Below are 24,965 nucleotides of genomic sequence, written 5' to 3' on the forward strand. Positions count from 1 at the left end.
AAGGTTATATAAATTAACAACTTTGGATGTATATTTTTTATTAATTAATAAGAAAAACCAAAGTTATCATATGAATATAATCTAATAGCCGCTTCAGGTAACAGAATTAAAAACATTTACAAGGCTATTTATGTCTCAAACGTTTTGAAGTAATATAAATTAAATGTGTATGTATTTTAACTCTTAAATAATTTCATACGAACACAATTAAGATTCATTTTAATATAGACTTATAAATAAACACAAATTTTTTAAACAAAAATTGAATTTGTATAACTGGATCGCGGGCGCGATTCGTCGGTGGTGATGATTTGTACACTGCGACTAAAAGGTCAAACCCAAAACACTTTCATGCTTTGTTTATTCATTTCGATGGTATCCGCTTTCCATTTTTTCTTTTCTTCTATAATATTTGGTATTTCTTCCAAATAACCAACTTCCTTGCAAGGCGAGGGAGGTATAATACTAATCAGTGGAATTCCTATTTCTTGAAATGAACTCATCGAAGAAAAACCACTTTCATCTTCGATGAAGTTCGATACACCATTGTAGTCATTTAATTTACCAATAACTTGAGTTTCCTTTCCGTTGACTGATCCTGTTCCACTTTTATTATCAGCATGATCATTCTCAATTATCTTTATCTCCGGTAATTCTTCGCCCAAGTCACTTGAAGTAGTCGAAGTGGACTCGATGTGTTTAAGAGAATTCGTCCCATTAGTTATTGTTATTTTGTTTGTAACGCAATTATGGGATTTAATGTCCTCAGTTTTTGTATTAAGACCCTCTTCTAAGATAAAATTCATGGCAATATTCGATAGATTTAGTGACGCCGGTCTCTCTTTTTTATTTCCTATAAATTTGAGATCCATCTCAGAGTTTTTATCGACGCAAGCACAAGCGAGATCAGGCAGTTTAGTGCTTAGCACTGTGTTGGCAAGAGTAATCAGTCTCGACATTTCTTCGCTAATTTTTTGCGATGCTTCATGTTCAGGCACAAGGTATAACTTAGACTGGCTCCTGAAATTCAAAACGAACATTATTTTACTTGCTAAAAAACCTTTTCTCACACTTGTTTAAAAAACTTTAAATACTAAACATAATAATCACCAAAGATTTAAATTCAAGAGAAAAGTATATCACTTAAAAGACTTTACAAATTCTGATTAAAAACTTTCCTGTATTTAATTAGGGATAATATTTAGATATTTCTGAGAAGTTTATTTAACAACGTAACTTTGTATTATACTAAAATTTGGATAAACATTTACCAAAGTCCATTGCAATCTTTGTATCCATTGACGTTACTGATAGATTTGCTAATTTTCCTCGTACTTATCTTCTTAGCGGGATTTATGGCATATTCTATATTTTTATTAACGTGCCACACGGAATGTGCACGCGGAAAATCATTGAAGTTAAGAGACCTGGCGAGAATTCGGGGAGAAATATTCTTCCTTAGTAAATCTTCATTTTTCTCAGCGTCAAAATGCTCCTTCATTCTGTTCAGGAAAGTCACTATTTGCTTAAGTAATGCTATGTGCATCTGTCTGTTCGCCTCAGTCTGAAAATAATTACGCTCACATTGGCAAATTATAAACCGAGCAAAAACATGTATACAATATAGGCTTAGCTCATCACATTCGCGACACACAACGCTTAGCAATTTCGCAATGCAATAAACGTGACAAGCTTTGGTGCACCAAATTCGCAAACAGACGAAAAATGTATGATTAATTTACCTGTGCTAATTGCCATCTCAATGTTTCAACCTCCATATTAAGAACATTTATTTCAGTTTTTCGTATGTTCTCGTTCGTGTTGTTGTGTTTGTCCGGCGGCTTCACCGGTTCCTCGGTCTGCTCCGTGCTGGCGCTTTTCGAAAGTTGAGTACAAATCTCAATTCTTTCTGGAACCTGCAACAAATATTAAAATCATATTAAAAACTGTGCCGTCGAACAGTAATGTATCATTACGATAGAAAAGATGTCGAATATCGCGTGTAGTAATTTCACTTCACATTGTTGAATCTGCAATTTGGACTGGCTAATCATGGGAAGTTGTAATGATTTGGAAAGTAGAAAGATACGTCAAAGCATTACAAGTAATATTTATAACGCATTTCAGTACACGCTGGTGTTTAGTATAAGACAATGCCGTATACTTTAATTTTGTTTGATATTTACATTTAAATAACTATCCCAACAAACAGATGTTGCTCACACTTACGTCTGCTTGTGAGAAAGAAAACTGCTGTATTCTGTGTAATTCACCTTACATAACAGTATCTAGACTGCAAAAAAACGAATACTCGTTAGCAACTCTTTTGTATGTGCAAAAAAACTTGCGCTCAAACATGTATTAGATCGGTGACGTCAGATTCATCCCACGCTTTTGCTGGGGCATAGCTTATTGACCTCTATGCGAACAATGAAAAGTGTTCCTAGCACCCGTTAACTTGATCAGACTGCTGGCTGAACTGGTATGCATTTAGCTCTTGAATGAAAATAGATTTAAATTTTTTGCCCGCTCTTCACTCGAATTTGTGTTCAAATTTTTTAAACGCTATTTGGCGGATTTGCTTTTTGTTGATACCGTTTCCATTTAAAAATTTTAGGAAAGTAATGCCGACACTGGTTGAAAGCCTTTCACAAATTGTAGGACTAAATCAATTAAACTTTAGTAGAAAATGTGCTAAATGTGGTCTGCACACATGTATGAAAACAAAACACTGTAGCAATATTTAGTACATACATAGAGATCTGTGATAGCTTCTGCAAAAATCACAAGCATCAGATTTGGTAGTGTAAAGAAAACAAACAATCAATGGCCATTTCATAAAAAGTTTTAAAAGGCCACAGAATTAAAAACAGGTAAATTTTTTGAGTTATCTAAGTTTTATAATCTTTCAAGATATAATATGATGTTAGATCTTATATAGATTGATCCATTCAAAAAACATTTACGTTTATAGACAAATAAGTTGTTGTTACGATAGAAATTCCATACGTTTATTAAAGAAAAATAACGTAAAGATAATTACGATATTAATAAATTAGCACTATTTTTTTTCATCAACGCAATCAAACTTAACAGTATCGTTAAAAGTAACACGAATACATTCACTATCACCCCCTACTAACCTAGCTGTTAGTTCATTTGCGATTTAAATAACAATGGTATTATTAAATTCGTGTCATAAAATATTCTCAGTGAATAACACCTACAACAAAACACGAAATAACTGCGGCTTCACATTGAGCGGCAAACCGTCAGCTAATGCTAGTTTCACACGTGGGCATAACTTAAGGCAGTGCAGTTGGACAGTACAGTACTGCTATTGTTTGAACGTATACACCCAGCAGAAGGGAGCCCCTAAACAATGTGACATTCGACTTTTTTTATCTGAAATGAAATTGCGGGGTTGCGGCGTATAGCGCGTAAATTAGCGATATTGCTTATAGTCAAATCGTTATATAGAAATAAATATAATACGACAACAAGTGACATATCAATTTGTTATCGAATCGTAACATTTTTTTTCTTATCAACGATATCGCTAATCAAATCTATCATTGGTGGACAGTACTGTTTTGACAGAAAACTGTCTTGCGTTGTCTCAATCTACCCTTGTGTGAAACTAACATAACGGCTACATCTGTGTACTGGTAATCTGAATTACTCCCGAATTAGGTCACTATACTCGTATTCATAACAAATTACGGTGAATTTCAATGAGCGTATGAAGTTATTGTTTATATACCACAAGCAAATGTTGAAGAATTTGGTATATTTATCAAATAATAAATAATTGAATATCTAGTTTTTAAAAGAGAAATCAAACCTTTAATAACACAACTTTAAATATATTTAATAGTAATAAATATCATAAATATAAATTACAAAGTTGTGTAGAGAAATGTAAAATGATCTGCTGACCCCATTTCCATCAGTGGATGGGATTAGTTACAGTGTCGTGTGTCACAGGTGCAGAGTTACCATCGGCTCGTGTGTCACGGGCAGTGGCTCGGAACCCTTTGCCAAGGCCAATGGAGCAGTTACTAACTATAAGCAAATCTCAGATAGGCAATCTATTTAATCTAATGGATGGACTATCCTAATTATTGGATGTTAGGTTATCCAATCTATTTGAAGTCGTAGGATATTTTAGTACTCTGAAAATTAAACCTTTAAATCAAATCAAACTGCCTATTGATTGATTTACCTATTTTGAGTTTTATTTATTTTTTAGTCTTAAAATTAGCAATGCTTGGTTTACAAACTTTTTAAACGAATTAACTAAAGCAATAATCATTGATTTTTATACCTTATTAGTAGATTAGTTTACATTTACATCCATGTTCTACAAATATAGACCTTGAATTCCTACAGGCAACTTGTAGATTCAACACTACGATGTCACTGTTCTTATATGGGTCAATGGCAACTAGAAACCAATGTGCCCCTAGCACGCGTCAACAACGTATCATTTTCACTGATGTTACGCAACTGTGATTTACTCAGCGTTAAGCGGATTCCGGACGGACGACTTTCGTATTTATGATGGCTTATTAACTATACTTATTTGATTTTTAGGACGATTTTAGCTTCCTTTTTATATAACATTTGTTAAAGAGAAAAAAGATAGAAGCTAGAAAAAGATAGAATGTACTACCGATAAACAATAAACGGAATTTCAAAGAACTTGTCTAATTTTATTATAAACATCCAAAAATGTACCTCTTATCGAAAAGAGAAACCACCTTGTAAGATCATTTTAAATGGAACAAAATTTAATGGGGTCTCAAGAAATTCCAACTTGAGTCTGTTACTTAAGGCAATTTTTGGCTCAAATAATTGAAAGAATTGACCTTAAGTAATAGCAAAAGAACCGAAGGAGTAAATAATGTTTTCTTTCTGTTAAAAGAATTACTGAAGAATCATACATGAATAACACATGTAATGTGTTTACCATCGATATTGTAAATGTGTATTCACAGTGTGTTGTGAGCCTAACAGTGGCTGTGAGGCAAGCTGGTCTCGGTCCGGCGACGACGCGTGACGCCGCATCCGGCCGGCCCTCGGAAGCTACGCCCCACCTTTACTCATTGTCTGTCTGTCTGTACTCTACTCTACCGAGTGCTGCACCCGATTAATAATGCTACAATTATAACGGTACGGTAATCAGAGTATGGAAAAGTGTACTTAAGTTACGAGTAAGTTTTTAAATCTTTTGCAAGCAAGCATTAATTAAGCTAGCGAGTATCATCTTTCGACTACATCATCACTTAACATCAGGTGGGATCGTGGTCAAGAGCCAGTAGCTTATTTAATATAATAAAATGTTTTTAAAAGAGAGTGAATTGATGATAATATACTTTTATACAATTTTATCGACAATGGAAACCCATAGTCACATTTTAAAATATTTTTTTATAAAATCATAGCGAATGTATTTGCAATTTAACATTCACAAAACTATTGAACACATGATCTTGTAAACGATACGAGGAACAGCATAATAACATCAATGAGGTATCCAAAGTGCGTCTTTATTCATTCAACACACTCTTGTACTTATCTTTCAAGGACCGATCACAACATCGGAGGGAGAAGCAATTGTTTAGTTCAAAATACAATGCCTATTCTGTTTGTTTTTGCTTATTAGCATACGTGTTGTTTGCCTTTTGAATGTGTCATGGATGACAAAGATCAGTTATCGTCAAATCTTTTTAAATGCTTTAAACGTGAAGAAAAGGCACTATTAAAATCCTTGTATTTAAAGATTTTCTTTAACTTTAAGGAGGTATGGATATCCATAATACGCATTAGTATAGTAGCCACATGCCTGCTTTCTCTTTATGGTTGTAAAAATTAAAATTATTATCTTTGTTAATCATTTTATAAACAAACAGTCTAATTTTATTTAAGTGTGGATCTTTCATTTATTCAATCAGAATTAGTAGTAGTAGTTCACCTTAAGCGTATCGTAATAAATCTAAAAAGAGAAACTAGAAATTGGTAAAGAACTAACGTAATGTAGGTAAATCACAGATTTCGCTTATTCGTAATAATGACCAGAGCAATGGAGCTTAAATTAATCGGCCGTTGACGCCAGCTCACCGGCAATGTATTTATTTACAATACAAATGATCTCAGTTACTTGGTCCTCATTTATATGTATAATATATACTTCCAAAGCAACTTACAACAAGAATATAAAAACACGCATGTCCAATAGGTTCAAAACCAGGTTATCGGACTTTAGGTACAAAAATATTTAAGCTACAAAGATGCTTATTATTTCACTATACGCAACCTAACTTACATTATTCTCTCTTTTATCCTTTCCATGTCGTGACGGGGTTTTTAATTGTCTTTTTGACTGCTATGCATCCGTGACATACACGTCTATGACTTTGCAACCACGTCTTTACCCAGGATTTTCGATTAGTAACGAGAAATTGGATTTCAATCCCAAATAAATCCTAAGACTAAGAGAAATCAACATAAACCTAGCAGAGAGAACAGAGAATATTAATCGTAATTGTTATAAAGGAAGACTATACACGTATAGTTATAGGGTATTTCACGTTGTGTGTTATTCATATGTTGACAAAACAATCACCAAGCGTGTGATTGCGTGCACTATGAGCACGAGCCATTGATGTATGCGGATCACGTCAGCTGTTCGTGTCGCTTCATCTGCTCATGTTGGATCCGGTAATGTGTTACTTATTATGCGTGTACTCTATTGACCACCGGAACTATAGCGGAAGGGCAGCCAAAACAAAGGTTCATTAAAATGGTGATTTCAAAACGATAGTGACCGTCGATTGGATACAAAGGAAACAGTATATTTTTAACGATATTTGATTCCACTTGAATTATCTTGAGTAGTAAATATCTATTTCTTGTAGGCATCCATGACTTAAAGAATACTTAATTAGCAACCGCGACCTACATATACGGACAGCCCAAATTAGCTACTACGCTATCATTTACGCACCACTTTTTTCCAGATTAATTCCCAACGGTACATGACCAATATGTTGATTAAAATAGACGCAATATTTCACATATATCTCATGTATATGACACATATAAGTGCTTTAACGCTTACTCGATACATTCGATAGCATGTCGGTGATAAAGTTATTGAAAAGAATATAACATAATGCTGTCAATTTGGACACAATTCAGTTTTTATTTTCAGATATATTTTGCTCACTTACCGTAGGGTATTATTACTAAAATTCATAAATTTTTCATCCTTCTCATTTTCTTAGAACAGAGTCAACACTGGGATTTCGACTGTGGTACAATTATAGTTTCAAACCTAATAATGAATTTAGTACCTATGACAATAATTCGTTTCGCAAAAACCTAATACTCTTCCTTTTCTGTGAATTAATAGTTTTTTTAATTACATTATAGTTAAAGAAGCTGACAAATGGAAACTTTCGCCTTAGTTTTTTACCTTTTAAATAAGTTTTAGAGAACGATGCGATGAAGCGTTGCCCGGGTGACACATACCTACTTACTACGATTTCTATTCAACTATATCAAAGATATTTTATGCTGAATAACATTATAATAGACAAAGATGGTTTGCCTTTGTTTACGTACGATATAAAAAATATTCAATTTATATCATTGGGTTACACTTTCACTGTGTCGAATACTTGTGCCGGTGGAAAAGGTACATCAAGGTCTGTTTAAAAAACTAATAAAACAAAAAGCGTAAAGTTTTTAAAATCTTACTTAATAATTACCGGAATGAACTTGAACAAAAAAAATTGCAAAACGATTTTTTTTTAATTAACCAAATATTTCGATGGTAAAGTTACCAACATTGTCGTTAGATCATTGACAAACGCGCACAAGGACTTTTCGTGATTACCATTACTGGTCTCCTTAATATGGAAAATCTACACTTAGGGCCTTTTAAAGTAAGCTTATAATAACTCACTGTTACACTAAAATCAAATAAATTTTCCAAAGCTATGAATCTTTATGTTAGTTATCGAACGGATTTTAAAGTTAAATGATTTGCCAAAATCAACATATTAAGACAGCAAATCATTTCAAATATTAGCAACCTGATGACCTGTTGTCTGATGAATAAAATCACTTATTCAGTGTTTTAATGTAGGTAACCAATGTAATTGTTTTTAAAAACTGATTATCTATAATATTACTGTCGACGTATTTTGCAATGTTGTATTACAAATTAAACGCTATTTCGCAAACATCAAACCATGATTCGATCAGTCAACGAACAGCTGAAAGAGCAAAGCCCTTTTGACATCAATAGCGAGAGATAAGTTGTTGTCTATCTTGTAACCTTTATCTTATACTACATAGCTGTCGCCCGCGACTCCGTCGGCGTTGAATTAAAAAAAAACTTAGTAAGTGCCTATGTGTTCTTTCTTCTTTCTCTACTTACACCAAATTTCAGCGATATCGGTGAAGCCGTTGCGGAGATACCTTCAAACAAACATCCATCCATACATCTAAAAATTCGCATTTATAATATTAGTAAGTTTGAAGATAAAAAATGAATATATATCTGTTCCCTTTAGAGTCTAAACGAATGGATAGCTTTAGATGAGAGGTAGTTTGGATAAGTCTGAGGAAGCCAGAGAAGGTGCCTTAAAAATGTGTACAAAAAATTATATTCTGACAATGTTTTGATTTTGGTATCGCAAATCAACGGATTCAACAAATTAAATAAAGTAATAGAATTATATAATAATATCCTTAGAAGATGTTACGACGCTGATTTCTTTAATAGCCGTTTTGATTGTTATATTATTCCTAAATCATGATAAACATGTTACACAACAAAGTAAAAATTCACAAAAACATAACAATCTCTAACCAGTTTAATGTTAACAGACGAAATGTTTCTAAATCACAACTATTAGATACAAAAAAACTTTAGAAGTGAACATTTATTTGTTTTATTAGTTGTTTATTTTTATTTTATTCAAACTTTCCCTTCTTTTTTTTAAAACTATAAATTATTTCGACATATTCATAAACCAACTTTATATGGGCGACACAAACGAGCAAGCCAATTTAAGATTAACAAAGTGATCCTATAAGGGTTCCGGTTTTTTCCTATGAGGTAAGGAACCCTAAAAACGGGGGAAAAGAAAAGGAAGGCAGACAATAAGGCCCCTGACACATCACTGATAGGATAAATTTAATTAAAAGTAATATACAACAATATTAAGTGCTCTTTGAGAATGTGGTATTACCAGATTGATTAGCGAAATAAATATCATTGGCGGATCTTGATCTTAGCCACAAAGCTTTTACAAGTATAATGACCTCTAATGTTGAACTTAAAATCACCATGGTTGCTGGCACCCTCCAGGTAGATACATATTAAATGGTTCCACACGAGTTGGCACCACCTGGCATTTCACAGTCGGTGCGTGGGTGCCTTAAATTGCCTGAATCCGGCCTGGATGACTCACGAGCCTTTATGCATCGTCTACACGACTTTGTACTTAAAAAACTATAAATAAACATGATTTAGGATCGCATTTTGCTCAATGTTACCCTTTAGTGGTTTCCGTGAGTTACGCAGACCATGAATTTTATGTGTAGTTTGTTTTCTTGTGTACAGTCAAAGACGTTAATTTCTTACGCGGCTAATGGCATTAGGTTGAGAAATTGACATAGCAACTTGCATCCTTACGTGTTGCTCTTGATAGTTATTTTTTTAGGATATTCGATCATTAGCGGGAAGCAAATTTAATTCATTGACTGTAAATGAGTGTGTATGATTGTCGTGTGTTTGTTTGCTTACAGATAAAAGTTTCTGCTATTGAACACCATATGAGCAATCCTATTGTTACATTCCTACATACTACACTATTTACATAAATCAAATAAAACATTCCGATCAAATACTATTTACATAAATAAAAATTTGTTTTTTTAATTATAACCGACTAATATGCATTTATAATGTTTGAATTATCTTTGGATTATACTATTCACGCGTTGTAATGTGATTGATTTTAATTTACAAATTAAAATAACTACAACCAAATAACTTTTTGTCATGCCTTACTGTAATCTTGCATGACCGGAAAACATAAAATCATGTGATATCTTTAAGATAACTGTTAGAGAGAAATATTTGCAAAGTGCCAACGTTCTCCGTTGAAAAGCAACTTGAAGGAATTCATTTTATTAATCTTTGACTAAATAAAAAAGACAGGTAAAAACACGACTAAAAAGTTCTCGTGTTCCTTTTTAGTCTATAACTCCCAATAGACGCAAAAATGTTGCAAACACACAACAGGTAAAATATAAAAATAAAAACTACAAATCAATACTAATAAAAGTCTGTGACGTAATCTCCTTTGGGTCATTGACCTTGATCAGCGCGGTATAAACTCCACTAATACGTGTAATTGTCGTTTGGCAGGTTATCGTACGTAACGTCTTGTTTATATGTTTTAAGACGAACATCTTATATTATTCTTTTTTTAATATGATGTTTATGTTTTAAAAATTAAATTAACTTTAAAGTGGCAAACAAGCAAGCGGCTACTGGAATTCGCCGTAATAGCTAAACGACCGATACCACTGCCGCTAAATATACCAGTCTAATCAAAGTTATTACCTGTTGCAATACACTGAACGCCGGTCAAGTGCAAAAGACCCAGCCCCTTGTTTTACTTTCACAAGCTTTATTTGTTTGTTTGAATGTTAAGAGTATATTGTGACAAAAATGATTATTTCTTCAATATTTCTTGTATACTCAGTAGTGGAAATTCATATTAATTGACGGTATAAAGACAACAAAATTCTGCTGTTTGCTTTGCTAACGCGTCCTGGATGTGCTGTCGTTTTTCGCACAAATATTTGTTATTTGACAAATTCTGGAAATTCTTTTAGAAGTAAATTAACATTGATTTCACATTCACATGAAAAATGTAGTACTGTATTATTAAAACCTTCAAGTAGTCATTAAGCTATGTTATTATAGGATTACGGCAGAAGCCAAAAGACTATTACGATCGTTCTCCTAAAATTTTACCGATCTAAAGATCGTAATAGCAACCGAAAAACCTGATCTATCGTTTGGAGTGCGATGTAACACAGTACTAAAGTAATCTTGATTTTGAGGATCGACTAGTTGATTTGGTCATTTTATTTTGTTGCATTAGTAAACAAACCTAATTATACTTATTACACATACTAAGTTACGTTGTCGTTTCTACTTACCTCCATCTTGTAGGAAGGGAATGCAATGCATCTGTAAATCTCGTTTAATTGCTCGATTGTACTTTCCTTCCGTGTATCTTTCTGTTGCTAAATATTTTCTTATTTTATTTATGAAGTCACTGTTTGCTAATGAGATTAAATTCCCAATTAAGGTCATAACGTTTAGTAGGAATGAAATTTGTGCTTTAGCTTCCTAAACCTAAACGCCGTCCAAATCAATTTTGAAAACAAAAGTAATAGTCAGAATGGCTGAAATATAATCTCAAAGAGAAACCAATAACCTTCCTTTATCTACCAATACCAAAAATTGCAATGTCAACTCAAAATTAAAAAAAAAAACTATCGTATACTGTTTTGTGTATATATACAATGAAGATATTTGCGAAGTCGTATTTCTACGCATTACTGGAACTAAATATAAGTCGTCTAATGTGAAACGCACCCGGCAGGTTTATAGGTCTTAAAATGTTTCCTGCGAACAACCGGGCGTGTACTTTCGCGCGCGAAACTCGACGTGGCGTCGGTAGCCGTGGTATATTGTGAAATGCAATCAAGAAGGCTCAACTATTTCGAAATTATTATATATATAATTAAAAATTGTTTGTTATAAAAGTTATTGTCTGTGTCTACATTTAAAACGTTTTAATTTCATACAACAAATAGTAGTATTAAATTTTTTCTGATAAAAAAAAGTTTTTTATTTTTTGTTGAATTGCCACTTTCTATTAACTTTAGTACTACTAACTTCATTGTCATTACTTGTATGTCGGTTATCTTTAAGAAAGTCACACGTTTTTTTCGTTGGAAAAAAAACGTCTAATTAATAAAAGAAAACAATGGTTTCCACAACACCGACATTATCGGAAACGTCGAATTCGCCTTGCTCCACAAGGCGACTGCGTACCTAATGTATTTCGATTTTTTATCTACAACAATATACTTTAATACAATGGAATAGAGTTTAAAATATGAGTATAAAAGTGACAGTGAATGAACGTACCGATAATTAATTGAAACGGTTGTTGAATTTTAATATATCTGTAACTCACACAGACCTTGTGTGGCATCCATTCAAGTACATACACGCTGATACCATTCGACTTAGATAGATACTTACTTAATTTCTAGAAGATTATATGTTACTAGCTTACTAGCTGTCTGCCCGCGACTCTGTCCGCGCAGAATAAAAAATAAATAGTAGCTAATTCTCAGACCTACCGAAAATGCTTATAAAATTTCATAAATATCTGTCAAGTCATTTGGAAGGAGTATGGTAACGAACATTGTGATACGAGAATTTTATAAATAAGATTAGTAATTATGCAAATCTCAATTAAATAATTTACGTAAACCTGGTACTTGATATTTAGAAATAAAACATATTTTTTAAACACAGTGATTTGAAATAGACGTCAGTGTTTAATGCCTTAAAAACTGCAACTAAATTAATGAAATAGAAACAAATTCCTATATAATTTGCAACTGAAATCACAAGCAGCAGTTGATTGTTTTCCGTCCTACAATAAACAATTAAATGTCTATTATTATGCTTTGAAACACGCACTTCTTTTGCGCAAAACTAGCGTGATAATTATTAATTGCAGATTATGCGCTGTATTAATAAAATTACACTTAATATTGCGTGACACTTTTAGGCTTATTTCTTTAACAAATTAGCGATCATTGTGACCAATAGCCAATCGCTAGTAGTAGCTAGTAAATGTTACTCGTATCTTGACTATTAAGAGACAGGACCCGTTCTCTACTCTGTCATATAAAAACGAAAAGTGCATAATGTAACATGCTTATCTCAACCGATAAGGGAGGCGCTGCTGCCGCTTGTTTTTGATTCACGAAATTCTCCAACCTACTGGGTTGCTATTAACCAGAAGTTTTTATTTTTACTTGGAGACATGAGGATGAAACAGTAAACTACTAATCGTACCGAATACTAGGTCACATTCGGTTTCCTTACTGTGAGTTTCCACAGTCGAAAGACTTGTATAAAACATATATCACTCAAATTCTATTGAAAAATAATAAGTAACAAAATGTTTTATTACAAGTGTTAGAGTGTAATCTCACGGCTACAATCAACAATGCGCAAAAAACAAATAGTGTCGGTTAACGGTTGCAACGACTTGGAATAAATCAATTTGAAATGAATATATTTCATACTTAGACAAGTCTAAAACAACGTGTAGACACGCCAGCAAAGAATATCTTGAAAAATATCGTGTGGATGATTGATAGAAGTTTGAACAAATTGTTACCTCGATGTAATATCTAATTAATCTAACGGATAAACAATCATCTAATCTTTCTCAATATTAAAAACATATTTTTAATCTGGTTAGATATAGATTATGTTAAACAAGCAGAATACATAGGTGTAAGCACATTAACTTAACCATAGGCAATTCGTTGCTCGTTTGCCCTCTTCTCCTATAAAAAAATATATACTTCAACTAATCTATTAAACATTTTATTGTAATTCGTTAGAGCTTTCCATTATTGGGTGTATGTTGGCCAATGATGTATATACAATAAAAATCGTATGCATAATTTTGCATGTCTTTATACTGCCAACTGTAACATAACACATTTGAATAATGTAACATAAGAACAATGTAACGTAAGGAAGGAATAATAAAACGCATTATGATTATCACTTGCAAAAATCAGATCGAATGAACATTATGAAATTATAAATTACATAATTCGTTACTTAGACGACGGTAAAATATAACAGATTAGAAGCGAAATACCAACATTTACCGTGGGTTTCTTTCACCAAAATCCCCGTTTAAAACTTATCGTTATCACTGTTTAGTCAAAGATGAAAGACAGGGAAGGCGATACATTTTATACAGAGATTTTTATGTCAGGAACGCACAGTTAAAACAAAGTTCCTCTATTAGATGCACTCTAAAGCCAGTACAAGATGTAATTCGTAACGCACTAATTATGTCTCAGCAAGTTTTCTTTTACAAATGTATTAAACAGATTGTGTCAGAAGATATGTAAAGCGACTACTTTAAATGGTAATTACAAGTTCATGTAAGTCGTCTTACGTGTGTAAGTCATGGTAACAGATGGCTTAGTTTGCTGGGGCCAAGTTGAACGAGTTACTCCACTTGTATGGGGCCTCTATCTCTCAGAGTCATGTCGGTCAAGATCGCACTTGGCTACGAAATAATGAATGCACTTTAGTAATATTTAAACTGTACTTAACAAGTTTCGACGATCAAAACGTATCATTTCTTAAAGAGGTATTATTTTTTTAGTCAATGTCAAAACCTGAAATGCAACGGTTAAGTTGAGGACTTTAGCGAGTAAAGATTTTAATAACCTAAGCTCACAAACAAGAATATTTTCAATTGAAACCTTCTTATTGAATTTATATAGTACTTTAAGCATGGATTTATCAGAAAATGTTTGCTTGAATATACCTTGAAATTGCATTACGAATGGTTATTAACACCCTGACAACGCGTGAAATTAACGATGATTTCCAATTTTCTAAAGCCTTGTGCACCTATTTAACTCGCGAAGATCTTGAAAATTATTAATTTTTGAAAAAAAAATTGAAAAGTATTAGCCACGCGAAGAAAATTTGCTAATGACACCCCCTACCACTATCACCAACCGGGACCTGCGCTCGTCTACCTAGTATCGTCAGCTAACACGTGACGTCATTAATCCATCGGCCAACTCTCCAAACATAAACAACGATTTTTTTGATTTTCTTGAATTTTAAGGTTTTCCACTACTCGAATACCCAAATGGCGATTCCAAAGTGATCCAACCAAACTCAGTCCGTCCTAAGTAACTATCATACTTAGGGCCGCCGTACGGACAGTACTGCTGGCACCTAGCTGGCGTTGTCGCCTGTAACTTGTATGGTCATCATCTCTAACTGGAGTGGTGAGCCTTCGCAGTGCTGCTTTGCTCAAAAGTGTTACATCTGCGTATTTATTTACTAGTGTATGATGTTATCCTCGTTAAGAAACAAATAACAAGTCATTTTATATCGTTAGAAACTTGTCTGACTTGTTATACAAACAAAATAGTCTAATACAAGAAAAACAAAAGTAGTATAGTACCATCAACATGTTAATGTGAACAGAAACCATTTGATACACCTCATTGGTAACCTAACTACATTTGCATTCAGTTTATCAAGGCATCGTATCTTTAACTGTTGTGGAACTATTTAAATATAGAGCATAATGTAACAATAGATTATATAACATACGAGATTCAATAAAACTCTTACCCGGATCTTTATGGTCGCTATTCGCATACTAATAGTGTAATTCGCGTATTGTGACATGTGTTTTGAGACTGGAGATTACAGTGTGTAGTACAGTCAGCTGATAAAGAAGTAAACATTTACAAAACATTAGTAACTTATAAAGGGTCGGATTTGGATTCAAAAATATGTTTACATATATTTGTCACTAGCATGTATTTTTGGTCCGAAGAACGGGAGTATACGTATACACATAGTTATAAAACCAAAGGCATACAAGAATCGAAATGTGTACATATTAATGCAGCTGACTGTACAAAGTGTATTTCAAGCCACGAGTATTTTACATATGTACTATGAGCTATTACAATATCCATGTCAGCAGAACTATTAATCGTTCTACTCTATCTACCCTGTCTCTCAACTCCGTCCGAGCGAAATTAAAAAATATAGCTTATGTGCTTTTTAAGACTATGTTCTACCTATACACCTATGTCAGACTACATTGAAGTCCTTAGAGCTTTAGAGATACATTTTAACAAACATCCATACATCAAAACATCTAAACATTCGCATTTATTAGTAGGAAGTATGATTTAAAGTTAAAATGCGTTATTTTAAATAAAGAAATTATTTTATACAAAAGCAATACTCCAAGCAGATAGTAAAGAATATGAAATTGTGACTTAATAGAATGCTTATAAAATCAAGTGATTTCACACGATTTTATAAACATTTCAAATATGCAAACTATAATTCATTATTTATTAATACTTTATAAAATTACATAACACGTCTTAATTATTATTATATAAAAAATTATTATAACATTATTATATTACTCAATTAATATTCTTAATATAATACATACATGTGATTCATAAAAATTATATATTGAAACAAATTGTTCGCACGTATTCATTCATTAAGATGAATAAATGAAAACTATTTTACATCATTATTCATTCATAACGAATACTAAGAAATAATAGTAAACAGTAAAAACTTATAGCTCGTTCAATACCTTTGACGATACACACGCTTAAGTACCTTTTTATTAAATTTTATTTATTCTTCTAACCGTTCTGGGACTAAAATCTCTGTAAAAACCATATCTCTCTCTCGTTTTTGTCACTAACTTTGAGAATACAGTGATAACAATATGCTTTCAATGGATAACTCAGAAACCCACAGTTAATAAAAATATTGTCAAAAGCAATACCAAAAGATTTTAGTTACAGCTAGCAAAATTTTGGTGTGCAACTGTGCAGCTGTGTTTAACTTAACAACTTAGCAACTGTGTTTAACTCTTATGTTCATTTTGTATAGTATACCATACATACAACTTTATAAAAATATACAATCACTATAAAATAATTTTTAACTTAGTTTTTTGCTTTTCTTCAAAAAAGAAATCTTGCCACAATAAGGGTTAATGCCTCCCTCCCTCACTCGGTTTGCTTCTCTGTATTACCCTTACCTCTTATTTGTAAAGAAAGAAAAGAGATATCTGGGGAGAAAATCAATCCAATCGGTTCAAGACATCGTGAGGATACCAGGCAGGATGGAGATATGAGTGGCATAAACAAGAAAGACTGGTTTGATAGAAATTATGACGATTTAGGGAAAGCTTGTAACTTCATTGCTAGTAACTTGACTATACCGAAGTAACAAAGCAAAGGGCTACAATCACGTGTTACACGTATTCGAGACGCATTTACTCGTATCGCATGCAAGGCACGTGTCTTACGACGCCACGACGCTTCGTGACTAAGGCAATATTTATTGTATCCGTCAGTTTATCAACCGCAATTCCCGTTATGTTTGCTTATCATTCCACAGTCAACCTTTGACATGTATATAAGAAAAATATGCGAAGAAGCAGTAGCTAAAGAAAAAATCAATAAGCCCGACTGATAGCTACCTGTGATGACATTATGGGAAGAATTCGAACTATAACACATTTAAACACCAGCTATTTAGGCTTAAAGGACATAGTCAAAAGAACATTTCTCTCATATTAGTCGGGAATTTACGTGTCAATGCAAAATCGCTAGATGGCGCTTAAAATTTAAGTTTATAAACTTTAAAGACGTACTGATTTAAGAAATGTGCACTAAACATAACATAGATCTTAGTACGGCCAATCAACTTCTGCGATAAAGTCTTTATATCGCATGTTAATATAGGTATTAGGTAGTGAAATAACAGTAAATGTGATGTAGCTTAAGAAAAAAAGCTATAACGGTTAAACAAATAAATCAATTACATAGAACAAGATGCAAGTACGACAGGTGTGAGAGCTGCTGCCAAGCCCGGCGGAAGCAGCGGTGCTATTGTGGTGTTCACGCGATATGAAAGGGAGATAGCGAGCCTTTGTTCTCTATATCTCCTTGAACGTAGTTAACACTCGTGTGAGAACTGCAATCAGGTAGCGGCTCTAATGCCGCAAGAAACCAGGAACGCTTCAGTATAGAATGATTGATAAACAGTTAGATGTCATTAGTTCACTTTGAAAGTGTACAGACTTGATCGTATGGTGCCTACTTCAATGTGTTATATTATGTGAACTAAACTTATTCGTAAGCAGCTGAAATGATATTTTATTCTAAGTCAGATTAATTTGACGCGTAAAATTATTATGCCTGTCAAGGTAATAAGGATTTCTAATAACCATAACTCAATTTGAAACAAGTTTTTACCATCACAACTGTCCGTTATTCCGTTCTACGTTATCCAATGATTACTTTAAAAGACGCTTAGCGTTCATTTCTTTTATTAAATGTACAATAATGACTAAAGGATTCTGAGTACGGCAGACAGGATTACAACAGTTACTTGTCCACTTCAAATGTAGAGAATTTAAGTGATATTTGTGAACTCGCATACGTGAATTTAAAGAAATTACTTATGTGACTTTTTTACACTTCTATAGAAGCAAGCGACGGCAATGGTGTCACGCTCACAAGCGTGAATAATGACCTTGTTTTATTATATTGAAGACTAGCGGTCGCCTGCATCTTCGTCAGCGCATAATAAAAATTAAAATGTGGCCTGAGCACCTCCGACAAAAGTCCCGTCAAAAACGCTCCATACGTTTCGAAGATGTTATATACAGACACCCTTATTTTATTAATTGTATCAATAAAATAGCCTCTTATAAGACTGTTCAGTCATTCAGTATTATGGTTTAATTCCAAAAAAATATAATGTTTACTGTACAATCTGGTTTAACTCGTTTGTATTGTGAATTGGCTCCTAAGTATATATGGGGTTACAAAATTACAAGTTTTGTTATACTGTGACCTGCCTATAAAATTGAATCGATTTTGACGAGCAAAGTGTCATTCGTATTCTTTACTTCTCCTCAAAGAAGAGAGAGAAAGAGTCAGAAAAGTTTATATTGCACGGTTTATATTGCACGGTTATGTACTCGTCCTATATATTTTCCCAATTAAGTCTATACTGATAGATTTATTACGGGAACTTACGTGATGTATATTAGAAGTTTGTCCAATACATTAATAACTTTCTCCGCAGCCTCGCAATGACAAGGAAGCCATATCATAGTTGTTTTATTAATATGAAAAGCTGTGATGACTTCCGCAGTGGTGTAAACAATATTCCAATTATGAATATACGCCGGAAGGGGGGAACTTCCTTTTTGGAGGGGAGCGGTTTGTTAAGTCTTTGGTCAATTCATATAATATTAATTATCATAGTAAAAGCAGACAATTAACCTCGGTGTGCCCGCAGCTTTCATCCCCTTATAAAAAAAATAATAATTAAAAACAGTCTTATGATAGCCTTTTTTTGACTGCCTGTCAATAACAATAGTGGTTTAATATATGCCAAAACAAAAATTCAGTGTCTCCTAAATGTAAGGTCAGCACGAATAGTAAAAGATTGCCTCGTAAAGGTGTTTTAGGGAAAAAAGATATATTTCGAAGTTTATAAAGTAAGATAATTTACGTCTGCGATTAGTACTAATAAAACGCAAATAGTTCAGCGCGAACGTAAAGGGGTCAAGCACGTAGTTATAACGTAAAATAAACTCATTTGCTTGACTACATGATGCCTGGTATTCCTCCACCTGAATTTTGTAGGTTTATTTTAATTCCTGACTCATTCATTGCGTAAACAAAAATATAATTTCATTAATTATTTTGCACTAATTACAAACTACATACTTATTTTTCCTTCTTTTTTATTAGCCAGTATAAAAATATTTAAAATATACAATTAAAAAATAATAATGGGTCGACACTATTTTCGACCAGTATTTTCTCAAAGTACGAAAAGTTTAAGGTGAATAAAGGAAATACGCTATATTTGTACGCTAGATAGTATTTTTTGAGTGATGATCATGTATCATTGGTCGATAAGAAATCTTTTATCAGATATGTACTACAAACACTTATACAATCGTGCTGAGACAACATCTTGTGTTACTAACGCTCATATTGCGTAAGAACTGTGATGCCTAAATATTCTAAACGACCTAAAAGAATCAATTTTTCTAAAATGAAATTTGTAGGATCTCCGGATATTTTTCGGATTTAAAAATCTAGGACTTTGAAACTTTACTATTAATGTAACGACGGGATTAATCGTACTTATTTTATTTTGTACTAGTTATCGCTCGGGACACCGTCCGCGAATTAACAAAAACTTAATTAGCATGCCAGAGTGATTTCATGATTTGTCGGTAGACTTGTAAGTCAAAAATACAGTTATTCAAAAATATCTCTTGCTTAAAATCTAAGATTACCTAAAACGTGTTTTCTTTGTTTGTAGAGTAAAAATCATATCATTGGCAAAAGTGTTACCACACAAGCTATACTTGTTTTAATCATTTACGGCCGACATCAATAATCTCGAACCATTTATGCTCATCCGCAGTATTTTCAATTAACAATTTTAATTATTTTGGTTCAAATTAACAGCAATAGCAACAACAATTGAACAACATCGATTGATGAGAGATCGAATAATTTTGTACTCTGTTTCGGGCATGTCGGTAGAAATCTAATTAAAAAAATTTAGAAACGATCTCAAGGATAGAATATTAATTTTAGCGGTTAATGGGATAAAATCAGATAGGAGACGAACGAGATATGGTAAACCGTTAGTATTCACATTAAACAACCGCTTGTTTTGTGTATTGATTGGCATTCTACGAGATTTTCGGGCTAATATGATTACATGTTAGGACTAATAATATTATAGTTATTATTACCATCATCATCATCATCATCAGCTCACTATACGTCCCCACCGAGGGGCTCGGAGCCTACCCTAAGTTAAGGGTGATATTACCTAGGTTATTACCATCAGGGTGGAATAATTTAAAAGCTAGTAGCAGTTTTAGAAATGTTTATAAATAAAGATAAAATTAGATTTAGGTACTTAACTTGATTTAAAAATTAAATGACACCAAAAACGCTTTCCCAAATTCACTTTTAATTAAATTTGAAAAAGTTCATGCAAACTAAGCGAACATGTAGTCAATTTTTTTAATTGTTTTCAAAGACCTATTTCGGCGAGACACTTTCTCTTATTTTCATACAATTAAACAAAAAGTTAGCTACTAATTATCACTTTATGTGACTTTATTCATGCCGCGTGTATTCTATTTTGAAGCGCGGGAGTTTCTTAAAAAGTTAGGTAATAGAAAACGTAGGAAAAACTTACATGGGTTTTTATATTCTGGGTATTGTCTAATGGTCGGCTTATAGATGCTTCGTGTCCCGAAACAGACGAAGGCGATCTAGAGATATATCTATTAGAAAGCTTCCTCGCAAAATTACTTTTGAACTCCTCACATCTCATTATGGATTCCACTGATTTATTAAAATCATCGTCCGAAATCTCAACGATCGCATCCGGACTCGTTGCGAGCATATTTTTCCAAAATTCAAAATAAGCTGATCAAAACATAAGGTCGTGTAACGATATCTAAATTTTAAATTTAACGGCAAACTACGCACGTTCGCTTCGCGGACCAACTCAACCGTCAACGATCGCGGTAACCATAATACTGACTAGCTGACTGAACAAAACGAAATGAATAGCCTGCAAAAAACCTTCATCAATATGCACTCAAATAAATATAAATTGTGAAGAAAAACTATTCTATGGCGCATAACATAAATGTATATTTATTTTAAAGGTTTTAATTATAACATTAAAAGTAACGAATTCAATTGTTCAACTGTTAGCTGTTTCTTGTTAAAGATGTGACAGCGCCATCTATTGTCGATTTCTTAAAAACTTTTACAACCCACCGTCTCATTCAAATTGTGAGAGTAGTTTCACCGAACCATAAGAGAGGGCGCGCAATTTAGTTAAAATTCAAGATCAGTTTTGAAGAACGTTAAGAACGAATCTAATAAAATCCAATACAATAGTTACGAAATGATTTCAAAGATTCGTTTATTTTTCATGGATAAATCAATTGGGCACTACAATTATTGACTGATATTGTCTTTTTTGAAAAAAATGATTACTATGATAAATGGTAGCACATGTCACAAAGTTTGCGAAATATATTATTGTTTTTTTTCCATTTATAATTTTTTCTTAAGTTAAAATGGCGCGATACCTATCTCTGTAGTCTTCTTAGATTTTCTTTTTCTTAGACATATTTTACATTTGTACTTTTGTCCCTGCATCAAGGCTTCGCAATATAGGTATAATAATTTACCTATAATAATTCGTTTCCGCGAAGCTTTGCGGGCTGTCCGTTGATTACAAAACTGAAAGGCCGCACGACTTTTTGCGACACCTTCGTTTGCATGCACTTTGTTAGTGTTTTGTCATTTTTACTCACTTGTATCATCATTTGCAATTCACTTGTTAATATTTGCCTAATACATTTTGTAATGTGAAAATAATAAGAAAGACGTTAGTCTATTTCGTTAGTAAACAAAATAAGCTGAGAAAGAAAACAATAGTTCGCAGAAACCGTAAATCAAAATATGACCCAGTGTATGGGCGCAATTTTTAATCGAAAGAAAAATAAAAAATAAGGAAGCATTTGTGTATTTTTATAACCTGTCGTATAAGAAAATGCTATTTAAATACAATTAAAAATAATCAAAACATAACTTAAATCCCTCGATAATATTGAGTATATTACCTATGCAACTATGAACTACGCGAAGTACGAAACCGCTAGTGTTGCAACAGTGAAATATTGCCAAAGTGTTATTAAAAACGGCCGAGAGCGGTTGAGTTTCTCAATTCGTAGATTATAAAATTACATAAGTGTATCTAGGTATGTAGACTACCGGTGCATTGTTCGATTCGGTTACTGGCACACTTAAAGACATCGAGATAAAAAAATGCTGTCTTGTTACTGTCGCTTTTTGTGTTTACAAAGTATATTCAACTACAGGGTGAGCAGGCATTGGCTTAGACCCTTTTCTCATTAAAGGAATAGCTGTTTGCGACCTCTATTTTAAAAAGCAGTGACAGTCGAGCCAGTGGAAATGGGATACGCGACTACAATGGAAGTATCGGTAGCAGCGACTGATCACTTTTGAAAAAAAAAAACTATGAACAAGACGAACTTTGAGATTTTTATAAAACTCTAATTTAATGCATTGCTTTGTGAAATACTTACGTTATGTTACATAAAATAAGAATGTATAACATCTATTTTTTATTATAACATGATTCGGTAATGTAACGTAACAGACGGCCGCCCTTTATGTCCGGACAACCTTGGCCCGGTGAGAGAGAATGCCTTTCGCGGACAGTCGTTGACGCTATACCGATGTCGTCATACGTCAGTCGTAGCTTGCAATCAGTCACGTGACACAACAGTAACCGACGCTCGGTGTGACAAAACAAAACCTAGGCTGAAGTCTAGACAAATTATGATTAACGACCGTAGATTTCCACTATTTCATTTTGAATAAAAAAAACAGATATGTTTTTCTAAGATGTTCCGGCAGTAACCCAGGATATCTCTATAAATTTTAAACGAACTATTTGTTAGAGAACTTGAAGAAGCTTAAATGACCAGCCCCAACTTTGATTGTCAATCGATATTCGATTATTTGAAATACGATAGATCGATATAATCGAACCGAAAACCAGTAAAGTATGTACTAAAGTGGGTCAGTGGACTTTACATTACTTACATAACAGTCACATCTCGTTAAGGTTTCCCTCTTTTTTCGACACGTGTAAATGGTATATTTGCATCTCATTTTACCTACCAGTTGAAGGTTAAGTTTTGTATTGACTAAGCCAACGATGCGTAAAGTGTGCTTTGCGGAACCTTGTGACTCTGCAAAGCACACTTTGCAAATTGCGGATTCCAGATTAAGTTGTATATCTTTGCCCAAATTCAGCCATTCGTCATGTTGCCTTTCTGGAAATATTTTTTTTTCAAATAGTAACTTTATGAAGAAAATGATTATCATCATCATCAGCCTAAGACATGGCCTTCCACTTTGCTTCCCTCCGCGAACCGTTGTTATAGCTTAGGTGCCTGTCCTTTCAATCAGTATCGACAATAATCTGTCATTTATTTCTATTATTTTCCAATGTAATTATTGTAATAATCCGTTCAGTAGCAAAACAGATCTTTATTCTTATTGCAGTATCATAAGTACATATAATTATATAACTATTATTAAAATTAATAGACGCAAGAGACGGTAAAAACTCCATTTTATGTTTAAACATTACAATAATATACATAATATTTTTATGTTTATACATAAAAAGGTGATTTGCATTATTTTTAATAATTTAATTTTTAAAAAACACTTTTTTGTTATGTTGCTGGTATCCAATAAAAACTATGTACTTATTTACAATTTGCCTTATCTCGTTGTTTTTTCTGTATAAAAATAAAGGAAATTAACTTTGAGTAAATTTTAAATTATAACAATGTCTATGTTATAATTTAAAGATTACGCAACTCCTATGTTTGTTCAGACTCAGAAGTTGTAAACATTTTATCATATGTTAGAAATTGAATTATTAAATTGGCCGTAATCAAATCAAGAATTCGGAAAAATGGTTCAACAGATAAACATATCAGGGTCAGCTGTTAATCGAAGTATATTAAATAGTTATTTGAAGATTGTTTTCCTTATGCAAAATTCTGTTTTCATTTATAAGGTATCCTAACTAGTGTCAACTAACTCTCCGCCGGTTACTATACGTGTGAAAACATACTATGCTTTGTTTAATCGGTGAGTACCAATTTATTTAGATATCGACGGTTCCTATTTTCAGGCGAATCGCTGCGCAGAACACAATTTTAGGGGTATGAGCCAAGATATTTGAAAAGACTAATAGCCCAGTTGCTTACGTCCGTCTATCTTTAAGGTTTATAAAATTCCTAACATTAGTAGTTAATTAGTTCCATTATAGTTTTATAACTATTATATCACACCCCACTGCATACTCTCACTAAGATTGAGATGATTTTAAC

The 24,965-nt window shown here is 33.0% G+C and overlaps 1 protein-coding gene across 1 annotated transcript; it reads right to left on the reverse strand.

The window, feature by feature from the left end:
• Window positions 1-24: 24 nt before the first annotated feature.
• Window positions 25-21,529, reverse strand: LOC106113652 (uncharacterized). Its single transcript, XM_013306495.1, has 4 exons — window positions 21,203-21,529; window positions 1,743-1,916; window positions 1,272-1,564; window positions 25-1,020 (listed from the first exon to the last, which is right to left on the reverse strand). Exons 1-4 carry the CDS (start codon window positions 21,410-21,412, stop codon window positions 333-335), a joined length of 1,365 nt encoding a protein of 454 aa, XP_013161949.1. The 5' UTR covers window positions 21,413-21,529; the 3' UTR covers window positions 25-332.
• Between the last annotated feature and the right edge of the window lie 3,436 nt (window positions 21,530-24,965).

Source organism: Papilio xuthus, unplaced genomic scaffold (genome assembly GCF_000836235.2).
Source record: "Papilio xuthus unplaced genomic scaffold, Pxut_1.1 DF828177.1, whole genome shotgun sequence".
Lineage (NCBI taxonomy): Eukaryota > Metazoa > Arthropoda > Insecta > Lepidoptera > Papilionidae > Papilio > Papilio xuthus.